Source organism: Notothenia coriiceps, unplaced genomic scaffold (assembly GCF_000735185.1).
Source record: "Notothenia coriiceps isolate Sejong01 unplaced genomic scaffold, NC01 NC01_scaffold00035350, whole genome shotgun sequence".
NCBI classification, from domain to species: Eukaryota; Metazoa; Chordata; class Actinopteri; order Perciformes; family Nototheniidae; genus Notothenia; species Notothenia coriiceps.
In genome coordinates, this window is record NW_011368051.1 from 50,747 (window position 1) to 73,284 (window position 22,538).

The 22,538-nt window shown below is 42.7% G+C and overlaps 2 protein-coding genes across 6 annotated transcripts in view; both read right to left on the reverse strand.

The window, feature by feature from the left end:
* The window catches only part of crabp2a (cellular retinoic acid binding protein 2, a), a 4,056-nt gene extending 643 nt beyond the window's left edge, over positions 1–3,413 (reverse strand). Inside the window, exons 1-4 of the mRNA XM_010791230.1 lie at positions 3,061–3,413; positions 1,855–2,033; positions 1,196–1,312; positions 1–88 (exon numbers count right to left, since the gene is read on the reverse strand). The exon at positions 1–88 is cut by the window's left edge and continues 643 nt beyond it. Coding sequence (XP_010789532.1) covers positions 38–88; positions 1,196–1,312; positions 1,855–2,033; positions 3,061–3,142 — 429 coding nt within the window. The 5' untranslated portion in view covers positions 3,143–3,413 and the 3' untranslated portion in view covers positions 1–37. The remainder of the gene's footprint in view (positions 89–1,195; positions 1,313–1,854; positions 2,034–3,060) is intronic.
* An 11,773-nt stretch (positions 3,414–15,186) lies between these two features.
* ca14 (carbonic anhydrase XIV) overlaps positions 15,187–22,538 on the reverse strand; it is a 14,651-nt gene continuing 7,299 nt past the window's right edge. The window contains exons 5-13 of one of the 5 annotated variants that reach the window (XM_010791232.1): positions 20,782–20,877; positions 20,627–20,693; positions 20,301–20,458; positions 19,446–19,572; positions 18,464–18,487; positions 18,299–18,383; positions 18,172–18,213; positions 16,546–16,587; positions 15,187–16,045 (exon numbers count right to left, since the gene is read on the reverse strand). In XM_010791232.1, coding sequence (XP_010789534.1) covers positions 15,940–16,045; positions 16,546–16,587; positions 18,172–18,213; positions 18,299–18,383; positions 18,464–18,487; positions 19,446–19,572; positions 20,301–20,458; positions 20,627–20,693; positions 20,782–20,877 — 747 coding nt within the window. In that variant the 3' untranslated portion in view covers positions 15,187–15,939. Of the gene's footprint in view, positions 16,046–16,545; positions 16,600–18,171; positions 18,214–18,298; positions 18,384–18,463; positions 18,488–19,445; positions 19,573–20,300; positions 20,459–20,626; positions 20,694–20,781; positions 20,878–22,538 lie in introns of all 5 variants that reach the window. The other 4 variants (XM_010791231.1, XM_010791234.1, XM_010791235.1 and 1 more) reach the window with 4 other exon arrangements.

The following is a 22,538-nucleotide window of genomic DNA, read 5'->3' on the forward strand; positions in this document are numbered from 1 at the left end:
GGGGGCTGGAAGGACAAAAAGTGAGAAGTGCTCTTGCTCATTGCCGCTCGTAGACTCTGCTGCATATCACATTGTCTGCTCCCATGGTCTGTAAAGAGGAGAATGTGGGTGGTTAAATACTGGCAGTTTTTAAAAGTTAAAGGTGTGGTAGGTAATTTTGGAGAAACCAGCTTGAGTGCGCTAGAATTTGAAAATACACAGCCGGAAAAAATCTGCCACTTCCTTACAGAGCCTTCCACAGATGATATTTTTTTATGGATTTTTTGTCAAAGCTCTTAAGATATTCATTGCTATCGGGATGTTAAGAGCATTCCATGAAATACAACAAAAAGTGTATCTCGAGCCGGTTTCTCAAACTTACCTACCCCACCTTTAAGTATTATCATAAATGTAGATTTTAAACCTTTAAACATCCAAATTGACCAGTTGATAATGTCTCCAGTGGTGAATATATCACTATGCGAAACTCTTTCGAACAAACAATAAGGAGTCTTTTTCAGCAAACATGCAGCTCCCTGCAAAACATGTTATATTACGGCTGGCTTCTAAAGAGCAGTTGTAGTTTTGGTGTTTTAAAAACAGGCCAGGAGTCTCTGATTTGAAAACACCCAAGCAACCATTGTTTCAAAAAATATTTATGTTTAAAGTGTGTTCAATTTGAAGCTCTGTTTTACTCCTGAGAGAACTTTAGGATGCATTCTCTGGTTGGAATGGTTAAACGGTTAATTTCGTCAGATAGTTATTTTTCAGTCAACCTGTGACAGCCTGGTTATTTCTTATTAAATAGAGTTCTTTCTGTGGATTTGCACCTTATTTTTCAAAGAGGAGAGTTTTGGTAGCTGTCAGAAAGAAATAATTATATTCAGGAACATCGTTTTTTGTGTTTCTTTATCAGCCTTCACTTCACAAATCACTTTACGTCCAAGTTATCTGTTTGCCCTGCCCTTTCAGATTAGACACTGTTTGCACACTCCCTTCCATGACTTCAAGCGTGACACAGAAGCTTTCATCTCCTGCCAGGAAAATAATTACATTGGCATTTCAGTTCTCTAAGCTCAATTATATAATTATACAATCTAAAGAAAACACTTCAGATTATAGTCTGTAGTGATTTAGTTGCACAAACGCAACATCTCTATAGAATCTTTATGCTTCTACATCTAAACTCTGGATTAGTGTATAGTTTGTGCTGTACCAGGATCAGTTTGCCGTCATTGGTGATCTCTCGGGTCCAGGATGTTTTAGGCCCTTCTCCTTTCTGCAGGGTCTGCTCACAGCTGATCTTACTGTCAGTTTCCCAGCGTGGATGACTCTGAAGACAGATGAAGAGAGAAGGAGATAAATCGTTGGATGCATGCTAATTGTTTGATGTATAGATGAATGAATGCACTGATGTATGTGACGCCATTCAGATGGGAAGGGAGATAATGGAGAGAGAAACAACAAAGGTGGAGCAGGCGATCACTGAGAAGTGATAACTTGTGATGCGCTCATCGTTACGAGAGCAAAGCGCCGGTTGCAAATGTTTGCTTTGGAGACGGACAAACAGAGGCTATGTTTGGGAAAACGGGGAAAGCAACGGGGAGAATTAGGGAGGGACAGAGGGCAGGAAGGGGCGAGAAGGGGGAACAGAGGGATGACAAGAAGTTAAAAGGGGCCGTAAAGTGTGTGAAGGAGGAACGTGTAGAATGATAGGCCTTCAGAGACTTAAGGGAGGGGTAAAGAAAGGCTATCAGTCCAAATATGATGAAAAGCCAAATGAAACAGATTGATGTAATCTGGACAGCTCCCTCCCCAAACGCATATTTATTCTATTTACTTATGTGTGTATGCAGAGAAAATAGTGCTGTGTACCGTGCAGGGGCGTCCGTCCACAGTGATCTCATTGAACTCCTGCCCCACAGTGAAAGTAATGTGGGTGGTGCGGACGGTGGTGGAGGTTTTAATGGACAGCGTCTCTCCGTCCTGCGTGATCTCCACCAGGGGCTTAGAGGCTGCCTTCACCGCAATCATACGCAGCATCATGTTCACACCTGAAAGAAAACCCACATAAATAAGACAATGATAAATGAGACAGGTATATGTAAAAAGAGATTAAGGTTTGATCAAAATGAATGCAGCTTTCTCACTTTTGTGTGTGTGCATGCAATGTCCAGACATTTGTTACATTTATTATTATTCTTTCAGGAAGTTAAACAGACATTTCTTTCAATCCTGCACCCACACAAACTCTTCTCATCGTTGTATGCAGGAACTTTTGTATTTGAAGCATGACAGGGGACTGCATGTGTGTGTGTGTGTTGTGTGTGTGTGTGTGAGAGAGAGAGAGAGAGAGAGAGAGAAAGAGAGAAAGAAAGGCCCTGTTGTTTGGTGTCATCTCATAAACTCATCTCTCCGTGTGCGCCAACGTGATTATATGAATTCCAGGTGTGTGCTGGCAAGTCATTTCATGGGAATTGGCTACTAACGACAGACGGCTCTGACGCTGACATGCACGCGCAGAGTCACACACACGCGGCCTGTGCAGACTCAATATGCACCAGTGAAGTTACAAAACAGTGAGAAACTAAGCAGCAGGTGTTTGTCTTTTTTCCCCCTTCTGTCACATCAGATAATGATGCGACTGTCCAGCACTGTATCATGAAATAACGGTCCTCTTTAAGAAACACCCACACGCAAGCGCACACGCGCACACACGCACACACAAAATCCGAGGCTGCATTACAGACAGATGTGCTGCCGTTTGTCTCTATTGTGTTAGCAGGGGAGGCCAAAGGGGGAGAGGAGAGGACGAGGGGTGATGCTGGCTGGAGGCCAAGCACTCAGTTTTGGGTTCTGCAGAATGACAAAGACCCCCTACCCATGCGGTACAGAGGGTGATCCTGGTGCGCGGGCACAGAGGAAGATTTGACCTACAAATGTACTGAGAAAGCTGCAGTTTGAGCTGACACATCTTATCTGTGTCATTACGCACAGAAATTAAAGCCACTCTTGCGCAAAAATTCTAACTGCCACATTCGGCCAGGGGTTTTCCTTGAAATAATAACTTGAGTCACTTACCCAACTTTTTTAAGAGTTCCTCGAAGTTTTCAGAAGTCTTCATCTCCCAAGTGCCGGCGAAATCAGGGATTTTTCGCTCCATTTTATGCTGCAGGTATTTTGGGGATTAATAGGTGTACTGTCAGGTCCAAGTGTGCTCGGTGTGCTGATGTCCTGCGCGTCTTGCTTCCAAAATGCTCCAACTGTCCCTTCTGAGTCTCGTCTGGGTGTGTGTGTGCGCACCGTAGGTTTTGCCTCTGCGCGTCAGTTTCTGCTGCCCTCTTCCCGAGATGAGCGGACTGTCAGGGCTCTGGTCTAGACTCTTACCTATGTGCCGGTGCACTGTATAAGTGGCTGCGCTTAATAGAATTGCACGGAGAGCTACTTGTGTAGGGATGTACACGCCCCTAAAACACGAACCCACCCCGAAGGCCAACAGAATACCGGCAAAAGTCCTCAATGCCTCAACCTGACCACGCCCCTGAATGCAACATGTGCACTTCAGGGCTGTCCATAGAGACAGCATTGATAGACCCATCTCATCCACGCGCGTAGCTTGAAAACCAGAGTGACCGCGCCCTGATGGTCCTGTGAGCTCTGGAGAAACCCCTTGATATAATTTTATATCGCAATGTCGAGGTTTATGAGGTGTTTTGGCCTATGAGGCAGCCAGCAGGCTCATATGTCGGTTAAATTAGTGACTTCAATGCGGTTTCATTATTTGTACAAACAGGGAAGCCAGACCAGTCTGTTGACAGAACATGTCGTCTTGGCAGGGCGGTGCAAAGGAAGAACCAGTCAACTGGCAGACTGAAGGGTGCAGGTTGGCAGAGTGTGTGTGCGTCTGTGTGTCTGTGAGAAGAGAGGCCAAGTTCACCCCCCAGCCTCCTGTGAGCCACGGCGGTGTGTCATAAAAATAAAAGCGGTGGTAATGGGATACAGCTTCTGGCCTCGACCGGTGGGCTATCCATTTAACTGGGCCTGCGTCAGAGGAAAAATCACTCCGAACACGGTTGGGGAGGGAGGCAAAGGGGAGAGAGAGGCAGAGATTAAAATAAGAGGTGGGATTGGCGCAGGTCAGCGGGGTATCCTCAGGGCTTTTCGCCCCCCCCCCCCGCTGCTCGGACGGAAGAAAGGGGAAAGGAGGAGGAGACGCCGGGGCATTTGGAACCGCGCGTCAGACGGGCCTGTGGGGCAGGGTCAGGGGCCCGCGTGGTTGGAGGGAGTCCTATAAAGAGCACGCACACCCACACACACAGTGTATGTCGGCGCACGCGCACGCGCTGATGATGGATGGCAACGGGACAAAGCCGACGTTAACTATTGACTTTTGATGGATGATCCCATCCGCTACACTGCACGGCGAATTAGCGCGAGGTAAACCGGGCATCTTGGAGGAAGCCCCCCCAACAGGCCATAGACTTCATGCACACACCCCGGACCCCGCTAATACACCGGCTCCATGCCAGATTTATACTCCTGACTAACAAAGGTGAATAACTGGCTCAGATTGAATCTTGGTAACGCAATACGCGCTTTTACGCACAGACATGCGTTCAAATCAGGAGCCTTGCATCGGGTCAGCTGCTCTGTTTGATGTGAACAAAGCTCACTCACATTGTTTCCGTTATCAGAGACACACACGCACACACACGCGCACACCTACACACATACACGTCATTGGCCACACACCATGCCACAATCACAGCATGTGCTCACAAGTTCCAAATAACCGTGAGGCATGGACAGCCAACTGTAATTTCCTCTTCCACCTCCATCTTTGTTCACCATTACAGCCGACTTGCATTTTTGCTCATGTAATAATGAAATAAAACAATAGAAAGTAGAAAAGTACAATTTAAAGGCCTGATTGGTTCACATCCACGACACATTTTATATACGAATGTAAAGCACAGCATCAGGCTGCCTCTCTACTGCTACGGTGGTCTCTGCAACATGGCCTGTTCAGATGAAGGAGAGTTGATCATGCCCAGTTTGGAAGTGACTGATGCAAACACAAAGGTTACAATGGAGAGCTGTCCGGTGTTGGGAAAATTCATCTTCAGCTTCGCTGCAGGCTATTAGCATATTAGCATGACACAACAAGAAATGCATCAAAGGCCACTGAATCCAACAGGCAGCCGTGCAGCCCAGCGACAGCCTCACCCATCTTGTGTGCGTGCTGTCCAGAGGGGGCTTGATAAAGAGCTCTGAAATGTGTGTGATGCTGCATGTCAGCACGTGATGACAAAGCACCGCTCAGCATTCAGATGCACTCAACCGTGCTCTGCTCCTATCAACCTTTCTCTCTGCACTCATTCCTTCCCTCCATTTCCCCTTTTCCTTTCTGCCTCTCCTTTACCTCACGCAACTTTCTCCCCCCCAACCCTCCTCATTTTCTTCCTCCTCCTCCTGTCAAGCTTTTGTTCTTTTGTGCCGCTCTGACACATTCCTCAAACACGCTGAAGAGAAGGAGAAGGGGAAAACAGAAAGGGAGAGGATGGAAGAAAGAAAAGGGGGGAAGCGTTAGTGAGAAAGTTAGAGACTAGAGTGCAGGTCATTTTTTATCTCATTGTTGGGGAACAGGATAGGGAGAGTGAGTCAGCAAAGAGAGCGAGAGAGCGAGAGAGCTTGGAGATCAAAGGCAAACAGAGAGTGACAGTGATGGAGAGCTTGAGACACTGAGAGAATGAAGCAGATATGTAAAGAGAGACTCCTCTGTCTTTCGAGGTGTAGAGGTATTGGTTTGCTCCTCTGGTGCCAACTTTATTTCACTCATCTTCATTTCCTTAAGTTCCCTTCCAACCATTATTCGCCCGTATACTGTTAGTCCTTTTGTTGTCTTCATCTCTCTGTGTTTCTCTCCCATACCTAGATCCTTGTTTGTAACTGATATACTCAACCGCCAACGCAGAGATTCACATGCTTTATCACATGCAAGCCAAACAAAGAGTATTGTGACTTGTTTATAATAACATTTGTCTCTTAGCAGCCTGAGTTCATGGCAGAGTGACACCATTAAGAATGAAGAAATAAACTGCAGCTTTAATACAAAACTGTCTGTTTTGCTTTTGGAAAATCCTGATACCTAAGTTATATTTTGTACAGAAGCAACTGTTTAGATAATACATTAATAACTTCAGTCCTTAATTGAGCAACAATTCCTAACATTTACTGTTTCCAGCATCTCCTTTGGGGAGCTTAGCTGCTGGGTCAGTTTGACATCGTTTTAGCTTTACCTTTATATTATCAACAGATTTATCTACAATGAGAGTTATCAATACTTACTTTTTCATTTTTTCTATATCCATGCATTCAATGTTTTATTTTCCTGTTCTGTCCCGAATTGATCATTTTCAAAAAACGAAATCTGACATTGAGACACAGTTGCAGCAGTCGAAACCATAATAATCTGTATTTTACTCTCTGTTTTCCTTTTGGGGGGTCTGTCTCATTTGAATCAGGCTGAACCTTGTATCAGCGCTCTCCTCAGCGTGAACTCTACAATATCTCCTCTCTCACTTCCTCCTGTGCTGCTTATTGTTTCCTATTTCCTCTCCCTATTCAAATGACATATCTGAACCAGTTGGACTGTCTACAGAACATGTATTGTCCCCAAGTTTATCTGGGTGTGGAATGGGAAACTATACATGCACCATATTAAACTTCATGCAACATTTTCTGTATGTTTTAATACGGTGCCGTCCATAGTAGATGTGGTCCTTATAACATTCATTTTGGAAAAGGAGCTCCTTGTCTGCACAAGTTAAAGTGTGTGCCAGTGAAAGTGTGTGTGATCAGCCCATAGTAAAGTCACTCTTCCGTAGCATTCTCCACTTTATCAGATGACCCCCAGTAAAAACTGCTCACCAGTAACCCTGGTAACCCTGGTAATCCCAGATGTGAACTTGACCCTGGCCTTCCTCATCGCCGACCCCTAAGTCATTATCAGTGGCCTTTACCCCCAGGGGAAGCCACTGGGCAAGATGTGCACATGCATGCGGACAAAAGTGCCCCGATGTATCTTTCTCTTATGATTTACTGCTGTGTCAGTGGCGGGTTAGGACCTCCCCTAGGGGTCCTGCGATAAATATGAAGGGTTGAGGGAAGATTAACTGGGCAGGAAAGGGGAAAAAACTGTTCTGCGACACAAAGTGGTGTCCTTTTCTTTAATCTGTGCCCTTTTCTTATGAAATACTGCACAGTTCTGCCTCCTCTGTTGTCTTATATCACAGTCTGACATGCAGTAATCACTCCCACCTTATACAGCAGGACACAGTGGGTTTCTTTTTAAAGGACTGTGTCCTCAACAATCAGCCACAGTGTAACACACACATTCACGGCCAAAAGTGTGAAGCACTGTAAGCTGCTGCCGTGCTGACCCACCAAAACCATGTGGGTTTGATTAGAGCAGAGGAGATTGTAGCGTTTACAGAATGAGGGAAAAAGATAAGAAAAGAGGAATGGAGATTGAAAGTGTGCATGTGCAGAATTATGTGTGGAATCACAGCTGGACAAAAATAAAAAGATTTTGGGCGCAAATATCCTATTAATTGGGCCATCTGTGTTTGAAATATGCTTTGAATGCAGCTTCGTCTACATGAATACATGCATTGATAGCATCAGAGGGGATTTTGGAGTTAGTGTGTATTTGTGTGTGTGTGTGTGTGTGTGTGTGTGTGTGTGTGTGTGTGTGTCTGTGCGTCTGTGCATGACTCAAGCTGAGTCTTCTTGTGTACATGAGACTAGACCTCCAGATGCCTGGGCAGTTGCACCCAGACGCCTGTATTACTCACACTCTATTCCTTTTGTCCTTCACCNCCGCCCTTACTTTTCCCTCCCCCTCCAGTCTTTGTGGTTCTAATTATCACGCTCATTTATTATGAGTTGGTCTGGATGGAGGAAGAGCGAGAGTTGAGAGAGGTTAGATTAAGAAGGAGAAAAGCTGAAGGCGTGTTGAATCGAAACTAAAAACAACGTTTATTTAAATTAGCTCAAAGTCGTGGTCCAGACTTCTCTTCTGTTTCTGCAGTGTTCCACTCTGCCACTGCCACCTACAGTTCAACGAGCCAAGGGCCCCTCGGAGGTGCTACGTGACAACAGCCCTGTAAAACAGAATTGTATGGACTGAATGATGCTGCATTACTCTAAGTTCAACAGGAAGATAGGGGACAACAGAATGGAAGGGTTTAAAGGAGGGAGGTCAAATATGTAAAGAAAGGAAGTGAAGAAGATCAAGATGTTTATGGGGATGGTCGTGTGAAGTACAGTGAGCTACAGTGGACGAGAGGATAGATGCAATGAGGGAAAGCCGAGAAAAAGAAAAGCGATGTTTCCCATACTTTCACTGCTTTTCGCCCTATTTTATGCTCCTGTGCTGTTTTTTTTAAAACCAACTAAAAAGTTCAATTAAAGTGCAGCCCTGTTTTTTTTTATCTTACCCCTCCTTCTTCTTGCATCCTACCACTCTGCCCCCCCATCCCCCACCCTCACACCGCCTCTCACTCTGCACTCATTCTTTTATTCTCCCGTTGCCTTTCCTCTCTGACCCAAGTGAACGCTTGTTGTTCGCTGTTGCTTTTTCCACAGCCATGATTGGTTGTCAGCGTGTGTGTATGTGTGTAAATGTGTGCATTTGACTTTATGTGTTTGTGTCTATGACTCTATAGTTAAATAATTCACTGGAGGTCACTCTCTGGTTACTTTCACTGTACGTGACCAGTGTGCGTCCCTAGAGTCTCCAGAATTGGGAATGGTGAAATATTGATGTGTTTTATTATTTCTTCAATAGCACTCAGCAGAAATATCATACCCTGGAGCCTCGGGGCAGGAAACAGAAAAAATACCATCAAGTTTAGGTGCGTCCTGTGATCTCCTCATGATCATATGACGTTTGCCAACAGCCTGTGAGAAAATGAAAGGATGAGAAAAAAAAGTTGGAAAACTAAATTATAAACGAACAAACACTCTCGTTGCACCAGAATCACGAGGTAGAACATTATAGAAGGAAAGGTTTTATAATGATGCGCTGTGGAAGAATGGAAAGTTTTACAGCATCAGGGCTGCATTTCTCTCCAAAGGATCCTCTGTGAGCTTTATTACCAGCTCAGCCACGTGCAGTCAATGCACCAAATCACAATTTAACTAGCATTTCAATCTTTGCCTCCAAACTAAGATGCATTACTAAAGTTCCATCTGTCATCTTCTTAAATGAGACAAACTTTAATGATGACCTTCTTCTAGAGTTGTTTCTTCTTGGTACTGAGAATATGATCAGCTTTAAAAGCAAAGACAGGGAGGTTCATCGCTTTAGAAATGACATGTTTGACCTGCCGAGGGAAGACCTCCAGTTTTTCCAGGTCTTTTTTTAGGGGTTTAAGAAATAAAGATAGGTTGAAGTCACCATAGAGTTTAGTGAAAAAGGTCCAGGGTCAGGTTCAGCAGGTAACTGTCAGGGGGGCCGCAGAGCATTTAGTGCAAAGGTTACTGCGTGGCAATTAGTTTGTGAGTTTTTTAATACTGCATACTAACCCTGTCACTTTTTATTAGTATTTCTAACGTTTGTTTGAACAGGGGAATATTCAACTTTAACGAGCTGTTTGAAGTTTTAGTTACAAAGTGTTTAAGAGCACCCGGCTGTCTGAAGTAGATTGTCTGTAGTCCAGCAGAGGGCGTTCTCGTACTTCAGTCTCATTGACCTACCAGTAAACTAAGCTAACAAAAAACAATAAAAAAGAGGATACTAACTACCATTTCATTAACAAAAGTAAACATTTTAAGTTGTTAAGGCCACACCTGTATGACGACCTAATCTTGTAGAGGGGCCCTTAAACCAAATATAGTTTTAAAGTCTCTTGTGATTACATGGTGGCTCTCTTAATAATTCTCTTCTAACCAAATCAACTAACAAAAAATGCACTAATTACTAAGAATACAATAACAATGTACAGACAATAGGAGAGCCAGGCATACTTTCTCCCTATGGCACTAAGAGGTTAATACAGTGTTGTAAGAGTTTACATTTTAAATTCGTTTAAAGAATAAAGGGATAAATGCATGTGGACCTCTAGTATGGGTATACATTCAAGAATCTGCGTGTAAAAGAGATGAATATGAAAAAAACATCTGAGACATAAGTGGTTTATTTGTGTGCTGAAACATTGGGTATTTCAAATTGATTGGATGCAAACACTAATATGAGGAAAACAACAACCTCACCAACATGAATCTAAACAGAGTTTACAGTTAAAATGGTTGAGAAACCTTGACTCGTTTTCTTTGACCTCTTTCTGAGAGGGGCACATCTGTGCAATACTGCCATCTTCTGTGTGTCTGCAGTCTGTGCATGTGGAGGCTGATTATTAGTGTGTGAGAAATGGTCTGATGGTCTCTATTTACTTTATTACTACTTAATAAGATATATAATAACAACAATACGTTACATCTTGAGATCTGTTTGAATATTAGCACACGCTGTTAAGGTGTAGCCAACTTGTGAAATGAATGTCTTTATCTTGAAAGTTGCACTGTAGAGCTGGGCCCTATCTTTGGGTGTAATGGGTAAAGGTCTATACTCTAGTCATGATATCAGTTTTGTATTGGTATTGATCATTCCTATCAGAGCACTGAGCGCAACTGACTTGACTTGACTTGTTTCTGCAGGTTTTTTTCTTGGTTATCCGGATGACTCACCTACTGTTTGCACATGTGATTCACTGGCTCCCAGCCCTATTCATAGTTTTGTTCTGGAATCTTTGACACTTCACAAATACAAAAAAGTGGTTTGGATTGAGTTTGTATTTTAATCATGCAAGTTTTGGTACTACATGTGTATGGAAATATTTGGAAACTTTCACAAGTTCAGTCTTACATTTATTTAAGTCAGACATTTTATAGTTTTCTCTTCTTTTTTTGGCTATTTTTAAATGTACTGGTACATTGACTGTTACAGATACCGTCAGTGCATTAAATACAATGAAATCCCTTTTGTACAGCAATTTTATACATGCTCTTCTACATAATAATATAGATGTGAATAAAATGAAATGCCTTTAGAACACCAACTCCTCATTATCTGTCAGAGATACAAACTTACAGATAGGCACAAGCATATAATAGCGGTACAAAAATACATTTAAAAGAATGAAATGATTCCAAAAATATGGTTGATATTTTGGTAATTTAGAGATTCATATAAAATACTGTTTTAAAGCCAAACACTTTCCAAATCAAATGTTCTCAAATGTGTCCAGGAGACCTATTTTCCTATCTAGTTTCTCAAGTTAATTTCGACAGTTGTAAATGATAACCAGAAGAACGGATAATAAGCAGAGCCATGTCAGTTTGAAGCTGGGAGCATCACCAGTGCGTGGGTCCTGGCAGCCTTTGGCGTTGTTACTTGGTTTTAAATCTTGAGGGTTTCCTTCAAAGTGGACCGGCAGGCACTGATTGCTCAGCTCATTACAGGCCAGGATCAGATGTTTGGTTTCCTCTTTGATGCTCCTGATGCCGCACGTCCCCGGTTCGCTTCTCACGGTGACAAAGCTGAACTGCTGCCGGCTGATGCACATGTTCTCCTTGTACGTGGCTCCCCCCTCGGATGTGCACACAGCCATTACCCTGTCCAGGTCGCTCGGGTGCAGGAAGGACTGGGTGGGTCTGGAACAGTCGCCGTTATTCTTGAGGAAATTCATCCATTGGTTCTGGTCCAGAGTAGTAGGAGTACCAGAGGGAATGTGGCGCTTCTTGAAGTTGTTGAAGGCGTAGTTTCCTTTGGAGAGCTGGCAGGGAGCGTCGTTTATGGCAAAGGCTTGATGAACCAGCAGGAGACAGACGGAGAGAAGGGGGAAACCCCTGAGGGCAGCCATTACCCAGCAGTCCTAGAGGGAAACAAATACTATAAAGTCAAAACAGTAAGAAAAACAGCTTTTCACCTCAAACACCCCTAAGTAATCATTTACCTCTTACTGTTTCTGTTCTACCACAGAAGTGATAGGACACGTAGTCAAGTAAACGATGTGTGTACAACAGCTGTCTGGGAGTTTTCAAACATCAAAGCAGGATAGGATATAGACAACAGCTGCTAGATGATCACTTCCCTACCTTGTTTTGGCAGCAGTGGATGTGTCTGTGAACTGCGGTCAAGCCAGCCGTCTTTCACTTTTGCGTGGTAAAACCAGCCGCCCCTGTATTTCGAGTGCGCGATTAGTTACAGGTTTACGGTAATGCAATAAAACAACCCTGGGAAAATGGATTTCAAAGTAAAGGATGGCATGTGGTTCATTTATATTATTTGCGATTGAGGAACAGGGTAATTTATGAGAATAATTGTAGGACTTATTGCTTCATAAACTTGTTGCACAAATACTATGAACTACTTTTACTGTGTACTTTTTGAGAATGGCAAAATTCCCTCCAGAGAACAAGAAGGAGCATTTTTGTCAACTTTAATGTGGTCTAAAAAACATTTCTTCCATAAGTAGTTTATGAGTCTGCCATGTTTGTACTTAGTACTTCTTAGACTACTTGCAAAAATAATATAAACTACTTTTACTGTGTACTTTTTCAGTAATTTGAGTTTCAAAGTCCTCTCCAGACAACAAGAAGGAGCATTTTCGTCTAACTTTGATGTGGTCTAAAAAACATTTCTTCCATAAGTACAGTGGCGGCCGGTCCATAGGGGCGCTAGGGGCGCCGCCCCCCCTCTTCCCACATGTTTGATTGTCATTAAAAATGAAAAATTCATAAAAAAATATATTTCCAAANCAGTAATTTGAGTTTCAAAGTCCTCTCCAGAGAACAAGAATGAGCATTTTTGTCAACTTTAATGTGGTCTAAAAAACATTTCTTCCATAAGTAGTTTATGAAACTGCCATGTTTGTACTTAGTACTTCTTAGACTACTTGCAAACATAATGTGAACTACTTTTACTGTGTACTTTTTGAATAATTTGAGTTTCAAAGTCCTCTCCAGATAACAAAAATGAGCATTTATGTCAACTTTAATGTGGTCTAAAAAACATTTCTTCCATAAGAACAAGAATGACCACATTAAAGTTGACAAAAATGCTCAATCTTGTTCTCTGGAGGGGACTTTGAAACTCAAATTACTAAAAAAGTACACAGTAAAAGTAGTTCATATTATGTTTGCAAGTAGTCTAAGAAGTACTAAGTACAAACATGGCAGATTCATAAACTACTTATGGAAGAAATGTTTTTTATCCCACGTCAAAGTTAGACAAAAATGCTCCTTCTTGTTGTCTGGAGGGGACTTTGAAACTCAAATTACTGAAAAAGTACACAGTAAAGGTAGTTCATATTATGTTTGCAAGTAGTCTAAGAAGTACTAAGTACAAACATGGCAGTTTCATAAACTACTTATGGAACAAATGTTTTTTATCCCACGTCAAAGTTAGACAAAAATGCTTCTTCTTGTTCTCTGGAGGGAATTTTGCCATTCTCAAAAAGTACACAGTAAAAGTAGTTCATAGTATTTGTGCAACAAGTTTATGAAGCAATAAGTCCTAAAATTATTCTCATAAATTACCCTGTTCCTCAATCGCAAATAATATAAATGAACCACATGCCATCCTTTACTTTGAAATCCAGCTTCCCAGGGTTGTTTTATTGCATTACCGTAAACCTGTAACTAATCGCGCACTCGAAATACAGGGGCGGCTGGTTTTACCACGCAAAAGTGAAAGACAACTTCTGTTGTTCAGTTTCGATTCCTCATTTGTGATGTGCATCACTGAAATATGTCCACACGGCTGTGCTTTAGAGCAAGGGGAGGCATGAAGGTGTTACAGCCATAAATACTTTTTAAGGTCCAGTGAGCTATCTTTGGATAACTCAAGTGCCTCAGCAGCACTGCTGTTTGTTTTAAATTAGCAACGGCTACTGCTATGTGCTACTGCTATGTGCTAAGCCAGCTTGCTACCTCAGTATCTTTAATTAAACTTAAGTGAGTGCACACCTTGAGTAGACCTACCTAGTAATGGTATTAATGTGGCTTTTATTGTGTTTTTGTAGACAAGTGTCATGAATTACATTTTTAAAAATTGTATATTTTTCTTATGATTCACTTCTGTGTCAGTGGCATGTTATAGGACCTCACCACGGGTACAATAACTCTCAAGGGTTTCAATGTAAAGGGTCGCAAATCAAAACGTTTAAGAGCCACTTCTCTGTGTGACCTGATAACACAACACAACAGTGTAACACGCACATTCACAGACAAAAGTGTGTGCAGCACTTTGCTGGCATGCTGACCCACCAAAACCATCATTGTTTGATAAGAGCAGAAAACATGGTATGGCTTAAAGAGGGAGGGAGACCACAGGGAACTGAGGAAAAAGATAAGAAAAGAGGAAATGAGAACAAGAATGGAGACCGATATACCGATGTATGTACAGGAGTATTTGTGTAATCACAGCTTGCCAAAATCCTCAAAGAATAGATTTAGTGGCATAAGTTTTGTGTTTCCTGGCACGACAGGCCAGCTGTTTGAATCCTGTAAAAGGGGCTTTGTCTACATTACTGTCAAATTGTTTCTCTATTATTATTTTACCTGGGCAAAACGACATCTTACAGGATTCAAGTATTTGCGCACTGATGCTTTTATGTGTTCCCAAATTTGAAGAGCTTCTTTCAAATAAATTCTTGTTTGTCGCTGTGAAAAAAAGAGGAAAAAAAAGCCACTTTAATTTAACATTGACCCAGACCTCACCATCCAGTACCTACTGCTGCTTTAATGTGGCTCCTATGGTGTTCTGGGTTTTTATGTAAAAGTGTTTTAATGTTTCCTATCTGGGTGATGTTTTTATGAATCATATTTGCACAACCAATGACACATTTCTGTCTGTCTAAATAGACAGCTATTTTAGAAAAAGTTAAGACATTCTTGCTGCCATGAACAGCAAGAAGGCAGGAAAACATAAAGTTTAATGCCAATTTATAGTTTGTCTAATAGGTTCACAAATTGGGGTTCTCTAAACAATGTTGGTAAGGCAAGTACTTATGGGGTTATTTTTGTATTACTGTCTTTCTTTAAGATTTCATTTTAGAGTTCCTGTACAATATTTCACCAATGTAATATTACTGTTTGAAAATATGATCATAACACACGTAATGACAAAACCAAAGAAGGTGTGGTTCCCATTCAAGTATTTTAATGAGGTGCCCACGTTGACCAGTTATATACACAAAAGAGAAGAAAAAAAGACAATAAATGGCTCAAACAAACACTTTCTAATAGACTTAAAACATAAATATAACTTATTCATTTTCAATATAATGCCCTCAGTTGAGTTCAGAGACGTAATGTTTGGACAACATTATTTTATACTTAAAAACGCACTTTAAAAATCCCTTAAAACCTTCATCATACCTTTTCATTTGATAGTGTCAAGTCCAGGGGCAAAATAAAATAATAACATAATATAGGGTATGATAGAACAGGTAAATATTCAATAAGTCTACTACGTCTTTCAGTGCAGTGTGCTTGTGTTTCAAGGCAGGAAAAATGAAATAACGGCCAAACGTGAAACAAACACAACAAAATATATATTACAGTATATACATGAACCAATCATGCATCCCAGACATTGCAAGAGCAAACAGACTCCTGAGAGCCAGCAAACCAATGTGTTTACATGCAAACGGAAAAAAGTCTGATACCAAAACTGCCAACATCACTAAATTTAGATGGGGAAAAAAGTGATCAGGGCAGCAGGTGATTAGTCCTGTGTCCAGTTTACTATATAAAGGTTTCCCTTTTGCCTTTCGTGACTGATTCTGCTTTCTGTCCCCAGAACAAACATGGATCAGTGATAACAACATTGGCAAGAGGGAAGACGAAAGTATTTTGTGCGTGTATCTGGCCTGAAGTTCTGAAGTGGAGCTATGGATCCCTCTGTGGAGAAGGTGAGGGTTCTTCTTTCTTTCCTGCTTCACAGGTCGAGTTCAGAGCCATGTCTTGTTTTTTCTCCTCCTCTGGCTCCTTCATCCTGAAACATGAAAGGGAAGAGTCATTTCCACTGCCGCTAAAATGCTGTCAGTGTAATTTTTTCTGTTGTCCAGCTGAGGTCACCATTTGTTAAAAAATAACCAGAAGGATGAAATGAGTTTGGTCTCAAGTTTAATTGAAGTCCATTATGAGTTGTTTTTAGTCCTCCAAGATTGAGATATGTTATAGGATAGGTGAATGGATACTTAAGTTCAGATCAGTCATGGTATGATAAACAAACAGGGAAGAAATGCATTCATTCAAAACTGCAGGACTATAGGATTCCTCTAAAACAAAGGCAACACTGTGTGCCCTTGAACTTCCCAGAAAGTTTATAATATAAATATATAAAATAATATTTTCCTTACAGTCTGCGGAATATCTTTGTGAGAGAGGTTAAAGTCTAGAGAATAAGCCACTATGAATGGATTATTAAAGCTGGAATCTAACTTTTTAGAAGTTATGGTTTTAAGGTCAAAAGTTATAATTTTGAGCATTGACCTTGACATGGGAGCAGGCCGGCTACTGTGAAGGACGTCCCAGCTAGAGGTAGAGCTGTCACAGATCAAAAGACAGAATCACATGACCAAACACAGAACATCTTGGGTTTAACATTTCAAAGAGACAGTGTGCAAAACACATTCCCTCCCCTCTCTATAGAAGTTTAAAGTAAATGCACAAGGTTGATGGACATTATGAAAGCCGATGGTACTGTAGTGTAGGATCTCCCCGAAGGCTTCCAAAAACGAATCCAGGGGACTCCAAGAAAAAGAAGGGTATGATCATTTCACTGTAAGCATTTAAAGGTCCAATCTCTGATCAGAAGTCTTACTATATCTTCAGTTCAAATAATAATTCATTTCTGTACAAAATAAAAATCATAGTTTTTTTTTTTAAAGGGACAGTTCGCCTAAAAATCCACATGTTTCATCTTACATGTTCTTCAGTGCTGTCTATCATCTAGATCGTTTTGGTGTGATTGGTTTGGGATATCCGCAGAAAGAAAATATTTGCTATATCAAACTGCTTTTAAATGATTATTTGGAGTAACCCGTCAAGAGACATTGCCGTTAAGTTTTTTTCAAATGTAATATTTTGCGCCCTGAGCGATGCAATCTGAGGTCCATCTTGTTCGAATATAATCTAAAAAAAGGCAGATATCTCCACAGCCAAAATGTCCAATACTTGAAACCTCATACCAAAACAATCTAGACTGATGAATGCAGTAAGAAAGAAATATGTGCTATTTTGTTGTGAAAGGTGCCTTTAAGACTCAAGACTGAAATAGCACATATATGGGAGCTTTGTGAACCCTGATCAAAGAGTGGAAAGGTTAAATCACTGACGATGGGACCCACCATGCTTTCATTAATGAGTGGTGGTTATGAAAGAACATTCTGGAAAACAGCCATGTTATTGCAGCAGAGGTCAGGGAATTAGATTATCCTTAGCGCTGATCTTAGGGTTGCTTTTAACTTTTACGTGACCCTTACAAAGAGGATTTACTGACTTTTTCTATACAGGCCAACCAATGCTGTTTCGACACCAATGCTCATATTGTTATTTGGCCGAAAGCTGGTGGTGTTTTGAATCAGGACTCAAGTGATTGGGTTTACTGACTGGTTCCTGTTGATTCTTGAAGAGGTTACCCAAACCCAAAGTTTCATATAAACATCAATTTATATCAATAGGGGACACTTAATAAGAGAATAGTTATCTTGTTAAATTGATATTTAGAATGAGTTATTGAGGAACTGTGACCAAACAAATAGAAGATTGGCAGGTGGATATAATATGCACAGTTTCTGTATGCTTTTGTCAATTTCTTTTTGCATTTCTTTTTACATATTTCAATTTGAGTCAATATTTGATAAGCCAATATCAGCCAAGCCCATCAGACTATCATTTATATCATGTGTTACACAAATCTTTAATTTTCCCTAAAATCAAATGTTGTAAGGATTTTAAAAGGATACATTTATATCCAGTTTTCTTTAATAACCCATTGTTTATCAAGGTATTGATCTAAGATCAGCGCTTAAGGATATCTTTCAAGCACACAAAGAATTTGTCACAGTGTCAGTGCAAGTTGTGCTTCCTTGTCAGTATTAAGAGCAGGTAAACCACCTGTTTACCACAACTGATTCACGGTGGAGGAGGGTAAAAAATCTGCCAAGAGATAGGAGATGTAGAGTAAGAAGAGATGGGATACTAAGATGGCCGAGTGGTGTCCAGAAAGACAGAAATGACTTACCGTATCGTCTTTACGATGAAGCGGATGATCACTGCCAGACCAACACAGCCACACATCACTCCTATCACTATAGCTGTGACTTCACCTGCACAGGGAATACAAGTTGAAGTATTATTTGAAGTATTGATTTTATCATTAAAATATCATAATCAGTTGTAGTCTTACCAGAGGTGAGCTCTCTCCCTGATTCTACAACAGATAAAAGATTGGACACATCATTAGATCACAGTAGAGTTTTAGTCCGTACACATTCGTATATTGGTTTATCTCAGCTGGTTAGTCTGCATGACAATCTTATGCTTATTCAGTTGTGTTGCCTTTGACAGCCGTGCTGATATCACAGACCTTCCAGTTCAGTCACTCACCACAATGAGCACTTTACACAAATTCTTTCTCCTTTGTCTTTGCTTACCACTCTCTCCCTCTTTCACTTCTCTGCATCTCTTTTCACTCCCTTTTTTCCTCAGTTAGACTCTCGTGACAACAATGAAGTCACTGTTTAGTTTTTGCAAATCCTTTTCTCTAATCAGCTAGCAAACTAACACTGCTGCCCCTCGCTTTCAACTTTCAAGGCTTTTATTTGTCAAACGTGCATACCTAGTGTAGTTATGACGATGAAAATATTAGGTCACAGGCTCCTCCAACAGTGCAACACAATAAACACAAAGAAATAGTGCAATTTTCCACCCCTTTCTCCTTTAGTCCTGTCCCTCTCTCTTTCTAGTCCTGCCGTCCAAAGTCTCTTTCACTCGCACACAGTCACCGGTAATCCCTAATATTCCCACATTTCTCTCCACATTCCACTTTTCCCTCTCTGCATGTATTGTGCTAATTGCTAGCTTTGGTTCACCCGGCCTCCCGCTGGCTTGTTATTGGGGTTTGCATTAAAAGCAGCATGCTGCATTATAATCCACCGATTTAGAAAGGCTGTTAGACCAAAGCACATGAGTTTATAGCAGATTGGCTTTGACTATTTGCAACTGCACATTTATGCAATCTCAAATTATAGTATAGTATAAGTATGTACTCTTGGAGAGGGAAAACAGTTCAGCAATTGTCTGATTCCCAACAGAGTATGTGTTGTTCTGTATGTCTGCAGTCAACATAATGATGAATTATCTTCTCCTACATGCTCTGTCTGTCTGACCTGCAGAGAAGGAGGCGAAGACGACCCTGTGGTTGAGCGGCTGTGTCGTGCGGTAGTTGTCCTGCAGCAGCATCCTGTCTGGATCCTCAGCTTTACTTGAGTAAAGTATCGTCTCCAGCTTCAGCAGCTGTGGAGAGGTGAAGAGGAGAGGGATGAAAACGAACGTAACTGAGTAGATTGATTACTTTCACCACTTTCCAGTAATATCATAATGTTACCTTGGCAATAGATGGACATACAAATAATTTCACTTATTGGGATGTTCCTCAAATGAGCAGAGTTTATTTATACTTGTATTTAAAAAAATAAAATGTAAAATGACTGGACTAAATCATCTTGGTATCAAGTATTGCAGCAAATCCACCAATTTAATCAATGCAAGGAATAGAAGAAGACTATTTTCAGTTTCTTTTTACCATCATCCAAAACAATGCAGATTTATGTGCTGTATTTCAACTAAATGATGCAATTAGTCGATGAGAAAACACGTTTGTTTTGTATTGTTATTAACTGTTCTATGGGGATTTGATAATGCAGCACAATAACTCAAACATATAATTGTATAAGGCCAATAATCAGATGCAATAAACAAACATGTCAATGATAAAACTTCTATATATATATATATATATATATCGGTTGGGCTGAGTCTTTGTTCAGCCAATACAAAAAAGGGTTTATCTTCTATTCAGGCATTAGACAATGTTTTCCTGCATGTTGGATCAGTTTATGTTGGAGAGGATACATTATCAACAGTGCAATCAGTGCCTGCATGAAGGTGAACACTGAGTTGAGGCTTGTTTGACTAGAAAGGATTCTGTATGCTTTAGATGAGTCTCCGTGTCTCAGCTTTACCTGTGCCGGAGAGATTTGAATCCTCTCATTGAACAGAGTCCAGGTCACACTCTGGTGGCATGGCGGTGTTGTTAGGGAGCCGTTGTAGCGAAAGTATCTCCCAAGATCCTCAGGGAGGAGGGTCTGCACGTCAAAGGCTGGGATGAACACCTTCTGATCTGCCAGTGGGTGAGAGGAAGAGAGAGAGTTTGTGGGCCATATAGAAACTACTGCTAAAGCCAAATATAAAATCAATGGCCCAAATAATTGGTTACATTTCATGTTTTGCCTAAAAACACATGTAAATAAAAACAATACATGTTTTAATACATTTCAAATAGACCTACCAGCGTGTCTGATGCGACCCAGGTAGTTGAGGATGTTGTTAAAGGCCAGGTTTGTCTCCTCACCTGTCTAGGAAACCAAAGCTCAGGCTTAAATGTTTTTTTACATTTCACAAAATACTACTAATGCTACTGTTTATTTGCATCGGTTTTATTACCACAATGAGAATCCCTAAAACAGCCAGGCCGTCGCTCTGCGTCATCGCTTTGGACATGTTTGGGTAGAGCTCAGAGTTGTAGTGCACCACATGGAGCTGCAGAGGGGAAGAGACTGCTTTTATTCACACTCAGGAGAAAGATGTCCTGGTGTATTTTGGGTACAGCTCTGAGTTAATAGAAGACACAAAAAGTATTACGATGGGTGAAGCAAGCAGGACCCAAATGCAGATTACACTGATATTGCCTTTATTTCAAGGATAAAATAATAACTTGGACAAAACAGAACACTCAACGGTGAACTCAGTCACAAACAAAAGANGGAGGAGAAACACAAGGGCAACAGGTGAACACAATTAGACAAACCAGGGAAACTAACGACAGGAGGAAAAACATAGGGATAAGGACCAGACAATATACCAAGAGGAAAACATGACAGGGAGAACAGCAAAACAAGACATACAAAACGTGGCATAACACAATAATCGTAACAGAGCCCCCCCCCCTTCAAGGGACAGATTCCAGACGTCCCTAAAAAAAAAAAACACAAAAGTCCAAAACCTCAAGCAGGGTGGGTGGAGGGGGTCCGGAGGAGGAACGCATCACTAGGCCACCAGGGTGGGTGGAGGGGGTCAGGAGGACGGGATTTTGGGCTGACAGCCCAGGAGCACAGCGGGGGACCCGGAAGGGATTTCGGGCGGACGGCCCGGCGGCAAGTCAGAAGCCGAGAAGGGGGACTCGGGCGGAAGGCCCGGGGGCAAGGCAGAGTCCAAGGTGGGTGACTCGGGCGGACGGCCCGGGGGCAAGGCAGAGTCCATGGTGGGGCGAAGGCCACAGCGGGCGAACTCAGGGGGCCGAGCATGAGTTCGCCCGCTGTGGCCTTCGCCCCACCATGGACTCTGCCTTGCCCCCGGGCCGTCCGCCCGAGTCACCCACCTTGGACTCNCCTGTGTCCTGAGCCGATGGAGGTTCCGCTGGGGGTCCTGCCAGCTCCATGTCCTGTCCCGTTGGAGGTACCGCCGACTACTCTTCTGCCGGGGGTCCGGCCAACCCTATGTCCTGTCCCGTTGGGGGTCCCGCCGACTACTCTTCTGCCGGGGGGCCTGCCAACCCTATGTCCCGTCCCGTTGGAGGTTCCGCTGGGGGTCCTGCCAACTCCATGTCTTGTGCCGTTGGAGGTTCCGCTGGGGGTCCTGCCAACTCCATGTCCTGTGCCGTTGGAGGTCCCGCAGACTACTCTTCTGCCGGGGGTCCTGCCAACTCCATGCCTTGTCCCGTTGGAGGTCCGGTAGACTGCTCTTCTGCCGGGGGTCCTGCCAACCACATGTCCTGTGCCGTTGGAGGTCCTGCGATCACCTTCTGCCGGGGGTCCTGCCAACTCCTGGTCCTCTTCCGTGGGGGATCCTGCCGAAGTCTGTCCCACCGGCTCCTGTTCGGCCGACACCGGGTCCTGCCCGGCCTCCGGAGCTGGTTGTTCTTCGCCCTCGAGCCCGGCCTCCGGAGCAGTGGTCTTCGCCCTCGAGCCCGGCCCCCTGAGTGCCGCGGTCTTCGCCCTCGGGCCCGGCCCCCTGACTCTTCCTGCCGCGGTCCTCGCCCTCGGGCCCGGCCCCCTGACTCTTCCTGCCGCTACCTCGGGCTTGGCCCCCTGAGTTCGCCCGCTGTGGCCCTCACCCCACCATGGACTCTGCCTTGCCCCCGGGCCGTCCGCCCGAGTCCCCCTTCTCGGCTTCTGCCTTGCCCCCGGGCCGTCCGCCCGAGA